Source organism: Schistocerca piceifrons, chromosome 6 (genome assembly GCF_021461385.2).
Source record: "Schistocerca piceifrons isolate TAMUIC-IGC-003096 chromosome 6, iqSchPice1.1, whole genome shotgun sequence".
NCBI lineage: Eukaryota > Metazoa > Arthropoda > Insecta > Orthoptera > Acrididae > Schistocerca > Schistocerca piceifrons.
Window position 1 is genome coordinate 187,909,235 of NC_060143.1, and position 23,919 is coordinate 187,933,153.

Sequence of the window (23,919 nt, forward strand, 5' to 3'; positions counted from 1 at the left end):
TGCATTCAAATTTTGGTCTACATGCACCTGAACTTCATACCAGTCTGACCAGATCAGGTGTTTTAGACACTGACGATGGCTATTCTGTAGTTGGAATCGATTTGGAATAAATTCAGATTGTTTTCCTTCCTGAAAATCCAACGGTCGCTGCACAAAGAGATTTCATGGATTCTAACATAAATACACCAGCAATGTGGTGGTACCTTATGTTCACAGGCACTCGCTTGGCGTCTCTCAGTTCCGTATAGCAGCCTCCAGCCAATACTGTGAACAGCTTTCATAAGGTGTGCTCTCAGTCGGGTACTTCACTGCTTCACTGCTCCAGATTCATCCATCGAAACACGATATGCCATTGACACTCATAAAATTATGACCCATCTGTTAGGCAGTGCAATTCAGTGCCTGTTAGAGTTGCGCTCTACCAAAACTATGTTTCGATAGTTTTGGTATACTACATAAATGACACTGTAAATGTTGGGACTACCAGTGGCATTGGTAGAGTTGGTAGTGAAAGAAACATAAATAAATGTGTCTGAGAGAAAATTGGAAGCGACGATTTCTCTTTTTTTGTTTGTTTTCTTGTTTGTTATCCACGTAATTAGAACCGCACATCATTCAGTTTTAGTTCATTGCGTATTTTATATTCTTACAGAATATAAACTGCATTTTGTAATTAATAAAAATTAGTTAATCGTGTAACCTCTGCACTTTTATGTAACCAAAGTGCAGTTTACATGCACAAACATAAAAATATATGTAATTATTGTTGTTATTTCGTATTCAACAGAACATTGAAGTCCGAAGGCAATAGTTTCCCATAATTATTGAGAAATGTGAAAGTTGTTTATAAACATATATTATATAAGTCTGACGAAGTGTTCAAGCGATGTTTCACACATTCTTGTTTTGCGTGTTTTTTATTTTCCATTTTTGTTGAGGAAATATGATAAATTAATATTTTTTCTTTATTTTTACTACATCTCTCTGTTCCAATTTAAAAATCAACAATTTTCGAATTAAACCTGAACTAAACATTGACAGTTTCAGTTTTGCAGTAAATTCTGTTATTATTAAGTAGGTACTATTCCGGGTTATACATATTCACTCAGTTTCTAGACGGTTCACCGTTTCCGGTTTCTAAGGGAATTTAGTAAGGCAGTGATCGCGTACATAAACAAAGCGATCTTTATGAGGTAAAGCCCAGTACGTACCCAACACATTTAACGTATGAGTAGCACGGATACAAACTTAACTGACCAAAGCTACTAGGAAAAGCACTGCACTCTATGCTTACTTCCCTCGGTCCACAGTAGCCGACTGTACTATCACAACAATAGTGCGTGCAATCACCTCAGCTCAGTACTTTGAAGCCTACATTCCAACTTAACAGTCGCTATTTATCGAGAGCTGGGGGTCAGTATCAAAAGAGTCTGCAATCATTTCTATCAATTACAATAACGGTATGATAGATTGCTAGCAGAGAGCAAAGTTATTTATGTACCACTGTATTAGGTTCACGACATCAAGAGCCACACATCAAACTGTACCAAACTACTATTTTTACCATATTCTTAAAAAATGTTATTTGCTGTTTCTTACGTAGCGTGCAATGGTTACCTTTAAGCAACTGCAGCAGGGAAACGCTTTTCTGCTACTGTGGATTTTGCGCTGAATTAATAGTAACATTAAGTTACTACATTCGCATGCTGAAAGCAGTTTTGCTAAACAAAATCAAATGTTTACATAATTCAAGATGCCAAACCTGTCAGGGAATTTGGAAGCTGAAACTTCTGTCTTTTCGTATGACGCAACAAGACGGAATAAAAATACCCCTGCTTGCGCCCAGAGTGAATCAGTTGGTCTGAGTCAGTCGGCCAGGGAAGGGAGAGGACACGCTACAGCAGCGATATGACTCAGGTAGCTGGCAATCGAAGACGGGTTCTCCACCCGGCGGCTTATGAAAACGTAATCTAGGTGAGCTAGCAGTTCAGTCCCTGCTCGTCAACAGCCTACTTACTCGAGTGTTTTCAGACTTAAAACTTGTACCTACGCACTTACCGACCAATGTGTGGGGCATATCTGAGTAGGAAGTGGTTTTAAAAAAAATAATAAGAAAGAATTGCTCCCAGAAGTTGCTGCCATACTCACTAAAGCGCTCATAGCGATTTTGGAGCGACTTAAGTACGCAAAAGAAGTGTAAGAAGAAACCGCCATAATTTTATCAGCCTCAGGCTTAGCTTACATGCTGTGAAACCGCTACAACACCAATACCAAAAATTATCTGGTATGTGGGATTATAGGAACAGTGCAGTAGCTTCCTTGCGTAAATAAGACGACCATCATTTTATGGGTGAAAGCGCACAGCTTTCACTGGTTCAACGAATTACGATAACGGGCCACCCGACGATATTCTTCACAGTGTAAGGACTATAATCAGGTCCCGATGGTATGACAATCTCCAAGAGCCTTAAGAAATTAAAGGGAGACATTATCACGAATTGTTGCCTAATCTCCCATCACGCCCTTGGTACCAGAACTGCGGATACAACAGAAACTTTATAGTGACAAGGGAACGACTTCGTTTCGACCACCGGAAATTCCAGCCTCTATATGGTCACATCTTCTTTGTATGCATGCGGCAGTGAGGAAGATGTTAATCACATTTTCTTCAGCTGTCACAGTAAGTTTCAAGAAATCACGAAAATATTACAGAATCTGATGATCACTGGAAATTACTTGCCTAAAAACATTATAACCCAATTAGCAATTGAAGGCACCGAAGTCTATAAGCTACGATACGATTATTTTTATAACAGAGGTCGGATAAGAATAAAGAAAGAGAACATTTATTTTTACGTTATAATATATTACATTATTTAATTTACATAGATCGTTTACTTTAGTTCATCATAAATGGTTGTAACCGGTAACTTGTTTTTTATGGTCTGTGGTTGGGTGTGTGGGTGATGCCCAAAAGCCATTAATAAATTAAAAAAAGAACTGCTATTGCATCACTGTATAGGCTTACAAACAAAACAGTTCCCCAACATCGCACATCGTTGATAAGAATATACCTAACAGGTTCGGTATGCTATTGACTAAAGTACCGGGTGATCAAAAAGTCGGTATAAATTTGAAAACTGAATAAATCACGGAATAATGTAGATAGAGAGGTACAAATTGACACATATGCTTGGAATGACATACGGTTTTATTAGAATAAAAAAAATGAAGTTCACAAAATGTCCAATGGATAGCGCTGGACAGCAAAACGTCAATGACTGCGCATGACAATCGTGTATAAAAGGACCTGTAATAAGAGAGGGAATCAGATGCGCCAGCAGTCGCAGCGTGTTGACGTTACCTGAAAAGGCGCTTTTAAAAAATGGCTCTGAGCACTATGGGACTCAACTGCTGTGGTTATCAGTCCCCTAGAACTTAGAACTACTTAAACCTAACTAACCTAAGGACATCACACACACCCATGCCCGAGGAAGGATTCGAACCTGCGACCGTAGCAGCAGCGCAGCTCCGGACTGGAGCGCCTAGAACTGCACGGAAGGCGCTTTTAGTGAAGTAGTGAAGCTGTATTATCAGAATGGGGAATGCGCTAGTTCAGCGTTACGATCCTATCGCCGTAGGAAGGGGATTCGAACGGGTAAAGGTCCGTTGACAAATGCACCTGTGGCGAGAATGATTTCGAAGTTCGAAGCCACGAGTTGTTTAGACGATAGACCTCGTAGTGGCCGACCGAGCACAAGGCGTAATGCTGCTGAGACAGTTCAGGAAAAAATGGCATTCCATACATTACTGTTTGATTGGCACTTAGACGTACCCTCCGATGCTATCCGTACAAAATCCATCGGCATCATGAACTGTTACCTGGCGATTTAATGAAGCGGAGGGCATTTGCGGTGTGGGCGTTTCAAAAGATGGCGGAACATGACGATTGGTTGAGTATCGTGTTGTGGACCGACGAAGCTCATTTCACGCTCCGAGGATCTGTCAACGCCCACAACTGCAGAATTTGGGCTACCGAAAATCCTAGAACTGTCGTGGAAACTCCATTGCACGACGAGAAAGTCACGGTATGGGTTGTATTTACCACATCTACCTTTATTGGGCCTTTTTTCTTCGAGGAAACGCGTGATTCTGGTTTTGCAACTGCTACCGTGACGGGTGAGAGGTATGCCGATATGTTACAGAATCGCATCATCCCCAGCCTGGCCGATAAACACCTGCCGGAACGTACGATGTTTATGCAGGCTGGCGCTCCACCCCATATTGCTAGACGCGTGAAAGATCTCTTACGCGCGTCGGATGATCGTGTGCTCAGCCGCCACTTTTGTCATGCTTGGCCTCCCAGGTCCCCAGACCTCAGCCCGTGCGATTATTGACTTTGGGGTTACCTGAAGTGGCAAGTGTATCGTGATAGACCAACATCTCTAGGGATGCTAAAAGACAACATCCGACGCCAAAGCCTCATCATAACTCCGGACATGCTTTACAGTGCTGTTCACAACATTATTCCTCGACTACAGCTATTGTTGAGGAATGATGGTGGACGTATTGAGCATTTCCTGTAAAGAACATCATCTTTGCTTTGTCTTACTTTGTTATGCTAATTATTGCTATTCTGATCAGATGAAGCGCTATCTGTCGGACATTTTTTGAGCTTTTGTGTTTTTTGGTTCTAATAAAACCCCATATCATTCCAAGTATGTGTGTCAATTTGTACCTCTGTACCTACATTATTCCGTGATTTATTCAGTTTTCAAATTTATACTGACTTTTTGATCACCCAGTATGTGTCACAGCTGCGGATTCTGGGTGATGTATGTTTTTTCGGACATGTCCGAAAGAACAGATCCCATGCATTCATATGAGTATAGTTGCTGAAATAAAGGAGAAAGGAAGAGAGAGCAGAATCTGTGCTGAGTGAAAGTGCACAGGAAAAGCAGTATTATAATCAAACAGTACAGTGCACGACTAAACGTGAAATTAACTTAGGGATTTCAGAAAGTAAGTTACACTTGCCGTCCCCCGCTAAGGTCATAATACAATAAAAGTGATGCATTGCCAGAAGAGAGAGTAATTGTTCCGGATTTCCTGTAGACCCATTTCTGCTGCGGTACGGTCATCAGTTGCATCACAGCATGGGAGAGAAATGGCGCAGCAACTGAAAACGTACTCAAAAGTTGAAATACGCGGAAAATGCGATTCTTGTGGACAAACTGTCTAAATTTCTTACAGATTCACCGTGAAATTCTGACGGGATTCAATTAGCTTATGTGAGGTTAGTTTACGTTGAGGTGGCAAAAGTCAGGGGATAACTCCCAGCCGGCCGCTGTGGCCGAGCGGTTCTAGGCGCTTCAGTCCGAAACCGCGTTGCTGCTATGGTCGCAGGTTCGAATCCTGCCTCAGGCATGGATGTGTGTGATGTCCTTAGTTAGGTTTAAGAAGTTCTCAGTCTACGGGACTGATGACCTAGGATGATAAGTCCCATAGTGCTCAGAGCAATTTGAACCATTTGATAACTCCCAATACAACGTCGGACCTCCATCTGCCCGGCGTAGTGCACCAACTGGACGTGGCATGGCCCCAACAAGTCGTTGCAACCCTCCTGCAAAAAAATTGAGCCACGGTGCATCTGCAGCCGTCCACAACTGCAAAACTGTTGCATCTGCAGGATTTTGTGCACAAACTGGCTTCCTGATTATGTCCCATAAATGTACGATGTGATTCATGTCGGGCAATCTGGATGCTCAAATCATTCGCTCGAATTGTGCAGAACGACATGACACATTGTCAACCACAAAACTTTCATAGTTGCTTGGGAACATGAAGGTCATGAATGGCTGCAAACGGTCTCCAAGTAACCAAACATAATCATTCCCAGTCAATGATCGGTTCGATTGGACCAGAAGACACAGTCCATTCCACGTAAACGCCGCCCACACCATTATGGAGCCACCACCAGCTTGCACAGTGCCTTGTTGATAACTTGGGCTCGTGGGACTGTGCCACACAAGAAACGTACCATCAGCTCTTACCAACTGAAACCGGGATTGATCCGACCAGGCAACGGTGTTTCAGTCGTCAGGGATCCAATCGATAAGGTGACGAGCCCAGGAGAGCCGCTGTGGGTGATGTGCTGTTAGCAAAGGCAGTCGCTTCGGTAGTCTGCTGTCATAGCCCGCTACCGCTAAAGTTCGGCGCACTGTAATAACGATAAGTTCGTCGTACATTCCACACTGATTTGTGCGGTTATTTCACACACTGTTGCTTGTCTGTTAGCAATGACTGCTCTGTACAGATTCCACTGCTGTCGGTCGTTAATGATGATGATGATGATGATGATGATGATGATGTAAGAGTGATTTCAGGTGTGCCAGAGGGGAGTGTCGTAGGACCGTTGCTATTCACAATATACATAAATGACCTTGTGGATAACATCGAAAGTTCACTGAGGCTTTTTGCGATGATGCTGTTGTACCGGGTGATCAAAAAGTCAGTATAAATTTGAAAACTGAATAAATCACGGAAAAATGTAGATAGAGAGGTACGAATTGACACACATGCTTGGAATGACATGGGGTTTTATTAGAACCAAAAAACTACAAAATTTAAAAAATGTCCGACAGATGGCGCTTCATCTGATCAGAATAGCAATAATTAGCATAACAAAGTAAGACAAAGCAAAGATGATGTTCTTTACAGGAAATGCTCAATACGTCCACCATCATTCCTCAACAATAGCTGTAGTCGAGGAATAATGTTGTGAACCGCACTGTAAAGCATGTCCGGAGTTATGATGAGGCATTGGCGTCGGATGTTGTCTTTTAGCATCCATAGAGCTGTCGGTCGATCACGATGCACTTGCCACTTCAGGTAACCCCAAAGACAATAATCGCACGGACTGAGGTCTGGGGACATGGGAGGCCAAGCATGACAAAAGTGGCGGCTGAGCACACAATCATCATCAAACGATGCGCGTAAGAGATGTTTCACGCGTCTAGCAATATGGGGTGGAGCGCCTCCTGCATAAACATCGTACGTTCCGGCAGGTGTTTATCGGCCAGGCTGGGGATGATGCGATTCTGTAACATATCGGCGTACCTCTCACCCGTCACGGTAGCAGTTACTGACGTTTTGCTGTCCAGTGCCATCTGTCGACATTTTGTGAACTTTTTTTTTTTTTTTTTGGTTCTAATAAAACCCCATGTCATTCCAAGCACGTGTGCCAATTTTTACCTCTCTATCTACATTATTCCGTGGTTTATTAAGTTTTCAAATTTATACCGACTTTTTTGATCACCCGGTATATCGAGAGGTTGTAACAACGGAAAATTTTACTGAAATGCAGGAGGATCTGCAACGAATTGACGCATGGTGTAGGGTATGGCAATTGAATCTCAATGTAGACAAGTGTAATGTGCTGCGAATACATAGAAACAAAAATCCTTTATCATTTAGCTACAATATAGCAGGTCCGCAACTGGAAACAGTTAATTCCATAAATTGTCTGGGCGTAGGCATTAGCAGTGATTTAAAATGGAATAATCATATAAAATTAATCGTCGGTAAAGCAAATGCCAGACTGAGATTCATTGAAAGAATCCTAAGGAAATGCAGTCCGAAAAGAAAGGAAGTAGGTTACAGAGCACTTGTTCGCCCACTGCTGGAATACTGCTCACCGGTGTGGGATCCGTACCAGATAGGGTTGATAGAAGAGATAGAGAAGATCCAACGGAGAGCAGCGCACTTCGTTACAGGATCATTTAGTAATCGCGAAAGCGTTACGTAGATGATAGATAAACTCCAGTGGAAGACTCTGCAAGAGAGACGCTCAGTAGCTCGGTACGGGCTTTTGTTGAAGTTTCGAGAACATACCTTCACCGAGGAGTCAAGCAGTATATTGATCCCTCCTACGTATATCCTTCGAAGAGACCATGAGGATAAGATCAGAGAGATTACAGCCCACACAGAAGCATACCGACAATCTTTCATTCCACGAACAATACGAGACTGGAATAGAAGGGAGAACTGATAGAGGTACTCAAAGTACCTTCCGCCACACAGTGTCAGGGGGCTTGCGGAGTGTGGATGTAGATATAGATTTAGATGTTTGGTTTGTGGGGCGCTCACTCCAATCTCGCCACTTTCATGAATGGTGATGAAATGATGAGGACAACACAAACACCCAGTCATCTCGAGGTAGGTGAAAATCCCTGACCTCGCCGGGAGTCGAACCCGGAATCCCGTGCTCGGGAAGCGAGAACGCGGCCGCGAGACCACGAGCTGCGGACTGTCGGTCGTTAAGTGAAGATCCTCGACCACTACGTTGTCCGTGGTGAGGGATAATGCTTGAAATTTGGTACTCTTGGCGCACTGTTGGACACTGTGGATCTCGGAATATTGAATTCCGTAACGATTTCCGAAATGGGATGTTCCATGAGATTGGCTCCAGCTACCATTGCGCGTCTGCGCACATCAGAAGAGGCACGGAAACTCATTGGACTGTTATTTCTCATTCTCTATACAGCTTGGATCTCGCACCTTTCGACTTCCTAGTGTTAGGTCCACCGCGGGGAGCCGTACGTGCATAATGGGAACGTTATTGATGTAGCAAAACGTTAGCTCCGACTTCAACCAGTAGAGGAAAGTGTCATAAGGCCAGCGCATTGAACGGAAATTATGCTGAAAGATAGGGTTTTTTTTAGCCAAAAATAATGTGGCGTATTGGGATCCTGAATAAAACTAACCTGCTTTCAGAAAAAATGTGTTGTATTTCGTATTGACCGCCCCTTGTCAAAAGTGTCACTGATTTTTGCTTCCTAATATGAAGTGTAAACTTGATTCAGGTCCAGCTCTACAATATTATGTAATTTAATGTATGAAGCACGTTATGCGATATTATGTGGTAACGTGTCTTTTGAAGATTGGGAAGTTCTCCTGCATTTCGACTTTCGTTCCTTTATCTCAAGCGGTTTTTAATTTGTAGTCGAAAAACACATTTATAGTCTCTATATTGAAACGCCTTTCTCTCAAAAATCTCTTTAGTCCCTACATTATTTATGTATTTTCATATTTTGTGTCCCTAGGTGTTTGCTTACAATTTATTGGCTCTGATCACTATGGGACTTAACATCTGAGGTCATCAGTCCCCTAGAGCTTTGAACTACTTAAACCTATCTAACCTAAGGACATCACACACATCCACACCCGTGGCAATATTCGAACAGTAGCAGTCGCGTGGTTCCGGACTGCAGCGCCTAGAACCGCTCGGCCACCGTGGCCGGCTTACGATTTATTAGCATGTAATAGTGGAAGACTGTATAGTTAATAGTAACAACGCTGTTACACATGACGGATGTCTGCTGTTCCTCTAGGCAGTAGATGGAAGATGCGGTTCCGCACGGTGTAGGGCGGCTGGGATCGTCAAAATAGGAGGGTTGAGTGTTGAGAGGGAGCGTTATTTCAAGTGACGTTAAGAGGCACAACATAATTATGGGCGTTGTGCTAGGGGGTGTGGGGACAGAAATGTACTGCTACGAACATGGCAGCATGCTCTTGTTTGTGGTAAGTGGCGAACACTGGGGTGTGGGACGCGCTAAGGTGTGAGGTGCCTTGGTAATATAAAAGGGGGGTGAGATTTGATTAGACGGCAAGGGACACGCTGGCGAGTATAACAGGAGGAGGGAGGGCTGGAATTGTGCGCTACTGTCGAGCAGTTGGAGGGAAAGACGGACCACAGAGAAGGGAAATGAAATGACAAGCAATATCGGAAAAGACATATGTTTATTTTGCACTCTTCCCTGGTCGTGTATTTTGCACTCTTCCATGGCCATGTATTGACGTAACTCAGAGAAGAGAAATGAAATGACATGCAATATCAGAAAAGCCGTATGTTTATTTTGCACTCTTCCATGGTCGTGTATTCGTGTCGAACGTTTAAATCTGGAATGTCGCAATTTACGGTGGTGTTCGAGATGTCGCAATCAGTATTAACTGTGATAACGATTGGTATCAGCTACGTAACGAGATCGTTTTTCGGACTGCGACTTCTATATTTCAGTCATTTGAAGCAGCTGTATTATTGTTAACACACCACCATTTCAAATTGCCTTACACTGCACGAAGTCTTATTATGTGAGACTCGTGTATTCCAGAAATCTTCTGTATGCATAACAGGACAGAGAGACGCATCAAATAACAAGGTGAGAGAGATATAAGGTATTAGATGAATTTAAAGTACCATAGTCAGTTTTATTGATATGTTGCGTAATTTCTACAATGACGGAGAAAAATTGCAACACCAAGAAGCAGTTGTGCGACATAAATGAAACCTAGTAGGTGTGTTTCTATACATGAAAAATGATGTCTTTTCAAATTTTGCACCAGGCGCGTAACGGGGCGCTAGTACTGCCACTATGAGGGTACAAAAAGGTTTGCTTTAAATACATGCTGCAACGGCCGTGAGTGTTAGTTACCTTTGAGATTGAACGCCTGAACTGATGTTAGTCACGAATGTGTTCAAGGCGACAAGGCGCCATTATCAACACCTCAATGAGTTTGAACGAGGTCATGTAATAGGGCTGCGAGAAGCTGGATATTCCTTCTCCGATACTGCAGAAAGATTGGCAGGACGGTAGCCACTAATCATGATTACTTACAGCGGTCGTCACGAGAATGTACAGTCGCGAGAATACCGAGCTCGTGTTCGGTATACGGCTCTGGCGCATCGCACTGCTTCCGCAGTAGCAATTTGGACAGCAGGTGGCATCACAAACACACAGTGAACTATTACAAATCGATTACTTCAATGACAGCTCCGAGCCAGACGCCCTGTAACCTCAAAGCTACACAATTTGCGACTTCAATGGTATCAAGCGAGAGCTCATTTGAGGGCAAGGAGGAGGTCTTTCGTGTTTTCTGATGAAAGCTGGTTCTGCGTCGGTGAAAGTGATGGTCACGTATCTTTCGGAAGGAGGCCAATTGAGGACCTGCAACAAACCTGTCTGCGTGCTAGGCACACTGGACCTATGAGTGGAGTTATGATCTAGGGTGCGATTTCGTACGACAGCAGGAACATTCTCGGGGTAATCCCATGCACCCTGACTGCAAAACTGTACGTCAGTCTCGTGATTTGAGCTGTTGTGCTGCCACTCATGAACATCATCCCAGGGGGTGTTTTCCAACAGGATAACACTCGCTTACATACCGCTGTTGTAACCCAACATGCCCTACAAAGTATCGACATGTTGCCTTGGCTAGTTCGACCAACAGATCTGTCTCCAATCGAGCACATATGGGACGCTATCGGACGACAACACTCATCGTCTACAAACAGCATTAATCTTCCATGTATTGGCCAAGGGCTACAAGCATGGAACTGCATCTCACGAACTGACATCCGGCACTTCTACAGCACAATGTATGCGTGTTTGCATGGCCGCTTTCAACATTCTGGCGCTTATTCCGGTTATTAATGTACCAGCAATTCACATTTACAATGTCTTATCTCTCTCTTACATTAACTTGAGTCCTTGCAATGTTAATCACTTAAATATGTTACTTAGTCAAATGTATTCCCGGAGTTTCATTATTCTACATTATTTTATGGTGTTTCTTTTATCTTTTTGTTTGTTTGACAGTGTCAAAATTTAAGTTCGTCTTACATCTACGTTATTTAATGCCTCTCATTGTCTCGTTACGTATATGGGTTCTTCCTGGATTATGCCAGTCTCATATAATAAGTTTATATGCATTGGATGAGAATTTGAAATGGCAGAATTTTAATAACATTTTAATAACTGCTTATTCTTATCACAAATTTGTCATTCGCAGCATATGATTTTCCTCATTTTCCTGATTCGGATGGCTGTCGTGCTTACTTTCTGATAACATGGATTCATCAGATTTTCTCTGTTTTACTGTAAAAGTAATATTCTGAAACTTGCCACAAGGTTCCCATCATAACGAGAGTTGGGTGATGCGGTTATCTTTTACGTTACGTTGATGTGAGGCACTGTCTTAAAACGTCTGCGCACGCTGCCAAACAAGCAGGATCTTTGCTACGGTCTGATAGTCAAGATGAAGTTCTCACTTATTCCTTGTCGTGAGATTCTTTCATAACGTTGCATATAATGCCACTTAAATTCAGTGCAATCCATGTAATCCATCATCTTTGTGACAGGGGCAAGGGTCGAAACGCAAAAAGATCGGATTATCAGGAAGTGCAGAAAAATACGGATTTACATTAAAATAAAGGATCTCTGATCTGAAACATGACCACTGTACGTAGGTGTGTTGCTCTGTAAAGTAAGAACATTGCAATAAACGGAACAGAAACTGTTATTATCACATTTTGAAAAAGAGCGATACTGTATAGTATGTATTTACTGTACCGTAGATACAGTACATATGTACAGTACTATGAAAATTGAAGTTAACCTATACACTAGTAAAAAATTACTTAGGAAGAAAGTCAATTACACATTTTTGTGTAGCAAATGACATTCTGAACTTGGCTGCAGTGTTCCTCAATTTCTTGATCCACCAGATGTCCATAGGTGTTGCGGCTGAGTTCACTCGATGTATGAAGGGCAATATCAAAAGTGTTCTTCCCGTCGGTGTGTCAAATCCGGGTAGGGGTTACGTCGTCATCATCGTCCGATCCCTCGTTCACAGTTTCATCACCACTTTTTTCCAAAACCGTGTCAAAAATTTGGTTGTCATTGTGCCCTTCACTGGTTTCACAATCTTTATTACATTGGGAAATCCACTTCTCAGCTTAACTGGCAGGGACATTCGACTGTACAGTTTGTAAATCTTTAACGATTTCCTGCGTCTCGTTGTTTTGTTCGTCTTAGATCTGGTCAGTTTAGATCGTAACTGCCGGCCAAACCTTAAGCCAAGATCTTCGCAGCGTGCCAGGGTTTAGGTCCTTCTATGATTCAGTAATCGTATGGATATCATCTTTGACTTTGAGATATTTCATAGCTACAAGCACATTACAACGTTCTTGTGAGTTTTCTAAGGTTGAGCTAACGTACTTTCTGCGGTACCGCCTCTTTAACCATTCTATCACTCCCTGATCCATTGGGTTGATATGTAATATGACGTTCCGTGGAAGCAAGATAACTTTTATGTCCCCTTTCACTAAATCCTCCTCAGATGGATGTGACGGTGCGTTGTCCAACAGTCAATTACCTTATTTTGGTTCAAGTATTTTTCAACAGATGAAACGAACTAGTCGAAAAACCAAGATTTTAAAAGATGCTTGATTGAGGTAATAAACCGGCAGTGAAGATAAGTCCCTGATGTTTTTGAATGTTCTAAGCTTTCTCCATTTGCCAATAGCGAACAGGGGAAGCTTTTGTGTACAATCATCATTGCTGCTAGGAGCAACTGTTAGCTTATCGTTTTTAGATTTCGCTCCTGCCACAGTCTCATTTGATGCAGCAAGAATTTTGTTTGGCAGCATTTTATAGTTAGGCTTATGTCGTCTACGTTATTGACTTGGCAAGGTAAAATTTCATTTTCCTCGACAATTTCCTGGAACTCCACGGAAAAGTCCTTAGCAGCCTCGGCATCAGCAAATAGTTTTTCCCCAGAAACTGAAACAAAGCCAACGCCATGACGGGTTTTCCAGCCTTTAGCAGCTGCGAACTCACTTCCGGCTTCTAGTTTCTAATGCTGAGCTACTGTCTTTTCCTTTTTTAATAGGCCCAGATATTGTGGTTCCAACCCTCCTTTCTTGGTGGAACCACATCCACAAATGTGTTGTCAAGCAGTTCAACTTTTGGATTTTTCAATGTTTTGCGATTCTTAAAGATCGTTTCCGTGACCACTGTACATGATTCAAGGTTTTTTTCCGATTTCTTCTCGAATCTTTTATTGTCGTAACACCTACATTAAATTCCTCGGCAATTTTTTGGAGTGATTCCTGTTGGTCCTGTCTTCGTAGCGCTGCTTATTTTTACTTTAATAAGAGAGTAACGTGTTTACATTTCAATCATGACATGTTAAATAAAAAGCTACCCACACACAGGAACACAACTATACAGTACACATGACGTAAAAGAAATACACACTACTGTAACGAACACAAAAGAACAACGTCGTAAGACCTTCGATCAGTAAGCACTAACTTCACACTGCAGTACAGACGACGAGAGAAACCATATGAGAGATGGTGAAGCACTAAAAGGGACAAGCGATAACAACTGTTATCTGTAAACAACAATAAAGTAAAAACCTATGGCTCGACAGGCAGTGAGTCAGCGCCACGAGTCGGGGCAGGTTGGCTCGAGCACGGTCGGATCAACCGGAGGGGCGAACCAGCCGAGGGCGGACGAGAGGCTTTCTATTATACTCCACAAACCACCTCACAGTATGTGAAGAGGGGGAGGAGGGAATTTCATACCATTATTACAAGAAAACAGAAGGGGGACCCAGTACTAGAATCAGAATTTAAGAGAGCTTTGGAGAACTTAAAATCAAATAAGGTGGAACGGATAGATAACATTCCATCAGAAATTCTAACATCATTGGGAAAAGTGGCAACAAACGGAAGATGTTCGAAATTCTAATAAAAATTGGGGTAAGCTATAGGGAGAGATGGGTAATATAAAATATGTACAAAAGCCAAGAGGGAATAATAAGAGTGGACGACAAAGAACAAAGTGCTCGGATTAAAAGGGTTTAAGACAGGTAGGTAGCCTTTCGCCCTATTATTCAACTTCTTCGTCGAAGAAGTAGTGATGGAAATAAAAAGAAAGATTCAGGAGTGGAATTAAAATTCAATGTGAAAGGATATCAATGATACAATTCGCTGATGACATAGGTATCCTGAATAAAGTGAAGCAAATATACACAATCTGCTGAATGGAATGAACAGTCTGATGAGTAAAGAATATGGATTGAGAGTAAATCGAAGAAAGACGAAAGTAATGTGAAGTAGCAGAAATCATAACAGTGAGAAACTTAAAATCAGGATTTATGGTCACGAAGTAGATGAAGTTAAGGAATTCTACTACCTAGGCAGCAAAATAACCAATGACGGACGTAGCAAGGTGAACATCAAAAGCAGCATAGCACTGGCAAAAAAGGCATTTCTGGCCAAGAGAAGTCTACTAGTATCAAACATAGGCCTTAATGTGAGGAAGAAATTTCTGAGAATGTATGTTTGAAGCACATCATTGTGTGGCAGTGAAACATGGAATTGTGGGAAAAGTGGAACAGAGAAGAATCGAAGCATTTGAGATGTAGTGCTACAGACAAATGTTGAAAATTAGGTGGACTGACGAGGTATGGAATGAGGAGGTTCTGCGCAGAATCGGAGAGGAAAGGAATATGAGGATAGCGCATAGGCTGATAGGGCATCTGTTAAGGCATCAGGTGATGACTTCCACGGTATTATAGGGGGCTGTAGAGGCCAAAAACTGTAGAGGAAGACAGAGATTGGAATACATACAGAAAATAATTGAGGACGTAAGTTGCAAGTGTTGCTCTGAGATGAAGAGATTGTCACAGGAGAGGAATTCGTGGCGGGCCGCATCAAACCAGTCAGAAGACTGATGACGCTCTGTACGAGCGCTAATCTCTCTCACCACTTTCTGATGATCCTTTCGTGAGGTAAAGGGTGGTGGCAACAGAATTGTCACACAGTCTTTCAGGTACTCTGAATTTACCCAACAGAGTTTTGCGAGGCAAACACTGACTTGCTTCCAAAGACTTTCATTTCAGTTCTCCAAGCACTAAGTTGAACTTTTGTCCAAGCTTTCCTGCATTGCTGTTGAATTGCCCAGCGATTACAGTTTCCTGTAGGTCACAGCATTGTCAGCAAACAATCTCACTCTATCCTGCGTGGTAAAATATTTGAGAATATTAGGGGTGCTTTTACTCTGGCTTAAGGTAAGACTGCGCTGAGCTGAACTGCACTATAGTTGAGTGGTACTACATTACGTGACCAAATATTGTTTATATGAAATCGTATGAGATGGAACATAATATGCATAGCTGAATTGCGTGGCGCAGCACTGCGTGACAAAGTTAACGAGCTGGCGCCCTATTCTGTATCGTATATACCGATCGGTACAGTAGATAGCCTCGGTAGTGACGTCATTTTCGGTTCGTTACTCGCAGTTTATGTTCTGTTAATGTCTGGGGCCTGTTACCGATCGCTCTGTATGCCAATTTTTCGACAACTGCACTGAGAGGTTGTTAGATTTCGGTGTGACCACTCGTTCGGTTCAGTGTGATTTGTTTACAGCCATTATTAGTTATTTTAGAAACAGTGAATGGTTATGGTTTCGGATTTAGTGATTATGTTTTACTGGAGAATCACCAGAACGTATCCAAGTGGGAAGTGAGCTCATAATAGGCTATTTTCCATTGTTAGAAATAGAGTTTGTATTGTTGTTACTGTGAATATTCTCACAAAATACCTGTTTTTTTTAATTAAGAGTTTAAAAATCATTAAATTTCAAGATGTCAGCTAATCTTACGTATATTTCAAGAATGTTAGCTGAAATTACTAATGTCTTTGCGTCTTTTTTCCTGTAAATGGTTTAGTTATTAATTATTGAAACAAGTTTATAACTTTTAGGTAACAATGTAAAGGAATTTTGTGGAGTCTGAAAGTGGAAATCTTTCAAAATTTCATGCATTTGCAGCTCACACTCATATCATCCTTCAACGGAGCCAGCCTGCGTCCCTGTCTATTAAACTTAGCAGAAATAGAGTGCACAGTGTGCGTTGGCTGTCATGGCCAATTGGTTAAGGCAAGAGACTGTAATGCCGATTGCTGGAGGTTCGCACCCTGCTGGATATAAACTATTTTCGTATTCATGTTCGTAACACATTCTGAGACTGTGTTATTCGTGGAAGTTAATTATTTTTCTGCAATATTTGTTGTTATTTACATGTAAGACAGCGTTTTCTCGGTAATGAATATCTTCGATATTATGACTTCTACATGTTAAAAAAACGAAAGATGAAATTGCTACAGATGAAGCTGCTGTGCGCAAACCAACCGACAGTGACATTTATGTTTTTTGCTGTCACAAATAACTCACCCTTTTTTTCCGAATGCGTAGCGAATTCCGAGAGTGCGGTTAGACAGGAATCTAACAGCACAACTTGAATGACTGCAAATGAGACTAGAGGCATCATTTTTATGCTCTTGCATGTCACAAGCATTTATCTGTGATCGAATTCTTAAGAAAAGTAAACAGAGATGAAAGTCCCCCCCCTCCCATAATATTTTGAGACAATACCATCACATACGAAACATTTTGATTTATGAGGTAGATGCTATAATCATTGAAGAGCATGAGTAGCTGTATTCGCCACATACTCTCGAAAAGGCATTTTCAAAATTTTATTTTAAGGACACAGGGTACTTTTAAATGGTGGAAAAACCGAAAATTTTTATGACTTTATCAAATTCTGTAATCTCTCCTGATTTCATTGATATACACGTTATAGGGTTTGAAATGAAAAATGACCTATATATATCAAATTTTAAAGTTACAGTCATGTATGCCGCCACGCCCCCTTTATTTCTGTTACAGAAACCAGTATTATTTCGAAAAGAACTGTGAACTCTCTGTTTCCAGCGATTGTACATATGATACATTGTATATGTTGGTTACAGTGCAGATTTATAGTGTTTGTAAATGATTATCTTTGCTAGTATTTACTTTCGTTCGTTGAAGCAGTTTGTTTACGTGTTACTGAATGTTTGCTGTCCAAGTCCTACATGTATTTATGGAAGTAAATATCCTTTAGTGTGCAATAAATAGGAACTATGTCACACATCAAGAAATTCAGTAAAAGGAAATTCCATGGTAACCAGTTCACAGACAAAGCAAGTCACACTGTTGAAAGTAACCTATGTATCAGTTCTTCAGAGAAGAAACTCCCACATGGCACGCCTCCTGGTGATTCAAATTTTTGTGTTAACAGTGATGCTATTTGTTGTGGATTTGTTGTTGTTGATGTAGGCATCTTCTTTGATGAAGGAAGTGGCTAAATGTAAACAATGTGATGGTGTAGGGTGTTTGGAAATAACTGAACAAAAAAGTCTCAGGAAGAGTTTAGCGTCAAAATAAGATGTTCTGTGTAAATCCTGCAATAAATATACCTCAACAATGACGTCGAACATTGTGCACAATTCATATGAGATGAATTTGAAGTTAGTTTTTGCAATGGGTGCAACAGGAAAAGGAAAAAAAGGCTGCTCAAACGTATTGTGGTTTGATGGACCATCCTCCTCCTTCCAGAACGTTCATCAGGCACATAAAAATACTTTTAGGTGCCTTGATGGTTGTGTCTAAAGCATCTATGAAACGTGCAGTAGAAGAAACTGTAAAAATTAGTGGAAGGAGGAACGTTGCTGTTGCACTTGATGGGACATGGCAACGTCGAGGACATCGTACCTTGAATGGTGTTGTAAGTGCTGTTTCTCTGGAGAATGGAAAAGTTGTTGAGAAAAGTTGTTGATGTTGAGTGCTTATCTAAGTACTGCCACACCTGCCATGGTAACACTGAAGGACATATTGAACATCAGTGTTCTAAGAATTATGATGGTTACAGCGGAGGTATGGAGTGTGATGGAGCTCTAAAAAGATTTTAGAGGTCGGTGCTCGTTTATAACGTTAGGTATACAAAGTACCTAGGCGATGGGGACTCTAAAGTGTTCAATAAAAATTAATGAGTTCAATGTTTATGGTGATACCTTGGTAACAAAACTGGAGTGTTGTGGACATGTGCAAAAGAGGATGCGTGCTAGATTTAGGAAGCTACGAAGAGAAATGAAAGGAAAGTTGCTATCTGATGGAAAATCTCTGTCTGGCCAAGGCAGATTGATAGAAACTGAAATAGACCTTCTTCAGAGTTATTATGGACTGGTCATTAGACGAACTGCACCTCTGAATGATGTTACAGCAATGAGAAAAAATGTATTGGCCACCTACTTTCATCAGTTGTCCACATATGACCACCCTGTTCACGGACTTTGCCCTAAAGGAGCAGATTCTTGGTGTGGTTACCAAAAAGGAAAAGAAAGTGGTCAATTATACCATCACAAGCATTCTATTCCTGAGCCTGTTATGAATGAAATAAAACCAATTTTTAGTGACCTGAGTGACTCTGTTTTGCTTAGTAAATGTCTTCATGGGGCACTCAGAATACAAATGAAAGTTTCAACCACAGTTTAATGGATTCATATCTTCATTCGCAATTTCCCACAAGTTATATTTTTCAGAATTCAGGTATAGATATTTCCCAGAGTTTATTAAGCATTGCTATAATTTTTTTTGTAACTTGCAATAGTCCATTTATAAGCTTTATTGCAGAATCAACTAAATTATAGAAACAATAACAATTTTATTAGGAAAAAATTATAAAAATTAACATGTAAGATGTTATACCTTTATCCTTGTAATATACATAATAGGTGGAATTAAATAGGTCTAGTGCCTCAGCCATCATGTCAAGCATATGAGGCAAAAATTTGGTCTCCTTCAAATGTATAACATTGGATTAAAGGGTACCTCAATCTGAGGAAGTATTTTGGAAAAAAATTCATCAATTTCTTTGTAATTTTATAGTAATCCTAAGCAGGTTCAAAAATATTCAAAATACTTCTAATTTGTTCAGAAAGTGTGCTGCATTACTTGATATCAACAAGGAATCCATAAAACATATACATTATAAACAGTGCCTGAAAGAAATAGGTGTTCATTTTTACATAATATTGATCCAGAAAACTACCATCTCTCCTTAAAACCCAATTGTTGATGTATAGTATAGGGAAGTAGACTATTTCATCACATGGATCTCTAGGAGCGAGTTACATCCATGTTCTATACACCTTATTCTTCGACGTTCTCTGAAACAGTTTATTTGGGTGACTTGTAGATGCATTTGTACAATGTGGCTCTACAGACCATTCCTAACTCATTTTCCGAAACGCAAAATCCAAAACAAAACGTCAGTCTGAAAATGACATAATATGGTATTTATGAGAAGAGTAGCATGCCTGTGTCAGCTGCTAGCCACTTCTGGTTCTGCTGTGAGCTCTGCAGTGCACAGGCACACATCTGTGGCCACTTGGTTTTGATTGGCTGGCGCGAGGAGAATCAGCAACAGTGGCTCGTTACGCTAGAATCAGGCGGCCTCGCTTCCAAAATGCTAACAGAATAACGTGGGCGCTCTCCTTCGGTAACCAAGCCGCTAGGTGCACTCACCTGTCGAACTGATTGGCAGAACGGCCGAAGGATAACAGAATTGGACACCTGACCAACTATGACACGTCATGCAGCGTTGCGTAGTTTCATTGTCCCCAGTGAGGCATATCAAGTGTCACAGCTCTGCTTGTCATTCATATCGTAGCTCTCCTGACGTGCAAAACGAAATTTTGTTTACCAAAATGATGTCAGACAAGGAAAAGTTAATTGAATAACTAAGGGGATATCCAGAGTTATATCACCTTCAGAATGAACATTATATGAAAAGTACCAGAAGAAGCAGCATTTAGAAAGAAGCTTCCAAGAAATGGGAGTAAACATAACATATCAATATGTGTAAATCACTTTTTTTATTTTGTGAAATGGACGGTTCTGTCTTTATTTTTATGACTACTTGCTTATTATTACATTTTAGTTACTTATTTTCTCTTCAACAACATCCCATATTTACCATATTGTTTTGCCAGACCAAACTATCTTATAAGTTATTGAAATAATCTTTGAATCTACCCTGCACGTGGATGGCACCAATTACGAAATCATCTCCTGTGTGAGGAAGGTCTCGTAATTCTATCTCTACAGTCCCTCCATTTTCAAACAACACTGTATCATGTACGAGAAAACTGTGCAAGGCAAATGTCGGAGGCATCACTTTCTGTACATGTTCTGAACTGTGACAGATCGTGCGATAGTATATCCTAAATATCTTGCAGATTACTCCAAAAGTGTTTCGTGAAACTCTTCAGGCTCTGCTATGTCTGTAACCATATACGTTTTTGATTGGTCATCTGAGTATCAGGATAAGGTCTTACCAAAGAGGTATTTAATAGAAAAGCTTCGTCTTCAACATTCACTTGAGGCAGTCGAACATTTGCGGACGAGGAGATTAGTGTTTAACGTCCCGTCGACAACGAGGTCATTAGAGACGGAGCACAGATAAGGATGGGGAAGGAAATCGGCATCGCCCTTTCAAAGGAATCATCCCCACATTTTCCTGAAGCAGTTTAGGGAAATCACGGAGAACCTAAATCTGCATGATCGGAAGCGGGTTTGGATCGTCGTCCTCCCGAATGCGAGTCCAGTGTGCTAATAACTGCCCCATATCGCTCGTTCGAACTTTCGTCCTGGTGATTCTCTTGGGCCCTGTATATTAGAGATACTTGTTTTCAGTTTTGTTGTTAAATCTGACCATGAAAACATCTCCGCATCGCCTTTCCTTCCGAGGTCACCAACGTTCACATATATAAATTTATAGTCTTCTCCTCATACAACAAAGAAAATTATTAACGCATTCATGTAACTTCCGTACTTTTTGCTCGGAGGTTGCCGAACGACTTACATACAAAATTTGCTACGTATTGTCTTGCCGCTGCAGTTCAAATGCGGTATACTAGAGCTGCGTCGAGCTGCTCCCATCTGCTGCAGTGCAGTTCGACTCAGTGCGTATCTTTCAGGTTCACCGGACGCAGCTTTCACCTGTGTAAAGCATTCGCCGTCCAGTATAACGGGGTGGATTTGTTATTAAAAAATTCGTCGAGGCAAGTGCATGCCTCCGAAGATACTCCGTGTGATGCTCTCTCGGTTATTCGTCAACGATGTGGTGAAGTGTCGAATGCCTTTCGGAGATCTGAGAAGGCGGCGTCTAGGGAAGGCGGCATCTACCTGTTTGGCTGTATCTACTGTCTGCAGGACATCGTGTATACAAGAGACACGATTTCTGGCGAGACATATTTTATACACACACACACACACACACACACACACACACACACACACACACACACACATGAACGACGACAAAATCCACTGTTTCTGGAACAAACACTGCCCATTCTCATGTTCTCAGTGAGGTTCTCTCGCAATTTACGAGTGAAAGAAGTCGTGAAGTGCGTATTCAAAGTGCGGTCGTGAATAACTTTAATTACGTTTTTCAGGCTGTTTACGACATTACCCATTGCCTGCAGCCGGTATGCAAGTGTCTGTATTTTGTACATCGCCATTTCTCTCCTTCACTTTCAGAAGAACCGACTTTTATGTTTTTTGCAATCCGTCTTCCCTTCTCCTACCTTGTGCGATGTCGATAAAACTAAATCCTATTTCATTCTAAGCTGTTCATTATACGTCTGTCATCTTAAATGCTTCTCTTACTTGCGCTTGGCACCTGCTTCAACCATGGTAGTCTGCAGCTTCTTCTGATTATATCCAACTCTACACACTGTACTTTCATTCTAATTATTTTTTTCTAAACGTCCAATACTTCTAAGATATACAGCATGATTTTGTTGGTAGTCGCACAATATATCCGTTTCTTAAATCAATTTCTTACGAACTTGCTCCACCATGTCACACTTAGTCGTTCTATGGCCTTCCAACTTCGTCGCATGATCTACACTATATCCTTTTCAGAAACTGGATGCTTTTCAAACAGAGATCCGAGATATTTCAATTGTTTGCGATCCATATCAATGTTCTTGTCAACTATCAAACCTTCTTCATCAATCATTTAACAAAATTTTGCATCTTCGCGTAATTTACTATTAGTTATTATTTACCACTTTATGCTTCTAAGGAACAAGGTAGAACAAAGTGAATAAAAGACCGAGAGAGAAGCGCTCGGATTGGAAAGGACGTAAGGCAAGTATAGACTTTCTCCCATACTGTTCGACTAGTATGTGTAAGAGGGTGTGACGTAAATAAAATAAATTTCAGAGAGTGTGATTAAAATTCACGATGAGAAGATATGAACGATAAGATTAGCCGATAACATTGCTATGTTCAGTGAAAATGAGTAAAAATTACAGAACATGTTGAACAGAAAGCACAGAGCAATTAATATAAAACAAGGACTGAAAGTAAATTAGGGATGGACAAAATTAATGAGGGATAGTAGAAAAGAGAGTAGCTCTAAATTTGGCATAACAATGGGGGAGCAAGTAGTGAACGAAGTGAAAGAGTTCTGCTATCCTGAAGGCAAGATAATGTGTGATGGACGATGTAAGGCGCATATAAGAGGCAGAGTACCACTGGCAAAGACGTTGTAATTCATTCAGTTACTAAACATAGGCCTTAATTTGGGAAATAAATTTATGAGAATGTACGTCCGGAGCACAACGTTGTATGGTACTGAGTCATGGCCTGTGGAAAACAAAACAGGAAGCAGAGATTTGTAACGCGATGTTACAGAGAGACAGTGGAATTTAAATAGACAGATTAGAGATGGGAAGGCCCTCCGCACAATCGGCGAGGAAATGTAAAACATTGACTAGAAGAAGGTAATGTGACTATACATTAAAATAACAGAAAATAACTTTCATGGTTCAGATACACTTCTCAGTTTTGCACACACACAACGTTATACAACTTCAACAATATACAGGGTGGTCCATTGACAGTGACCGGGCCAAATATCTCACGAAATAAGCGTCAAACGAAAAAACTACAAAGAACGAAACTCGTCTAGCTTGAAGGGGGAAACCAGATGGCGCTATGGTTGGACCGCTAGATGGCGCTGCCACATGTCGAACGGATATCAATTGCCTTTTTTCAAAAATAGGAACCCCCATTTCTATTACATATTCGTGTAGTACGTAAAGAAATATGAATGTTTTAGTTGGACCACGTTTTTCGCTTTGTGATAGATGGCGCTGAATAGTCATAA

The 23,919-nt window shown here is 41.1% G+C and overlaps 1 protein-coding gene across 1 annotated transcript in view; it reads left to right on the plus strand.

Annotated features, from left to right (window-relative positions):
• The first annotated feature begins 9,567 nt into the window (after positions 1-9,567).
• LOC124803224 overlaps positions 9,568-23,919 on the plus strand; it is a 176,851-nt gene continuing 162,499 nt past the window's right edge. Inside the window, exon 1 of the mRNA XM_047264404.1 lies at positions 9,568-9,582. Within this exon, the coding sequence (XP_047120360.1) occupies positions 9,568-9,582 (15 nt within the window). The remainder of the gene's footprint in view (positions 9,583-23,919) is intronic.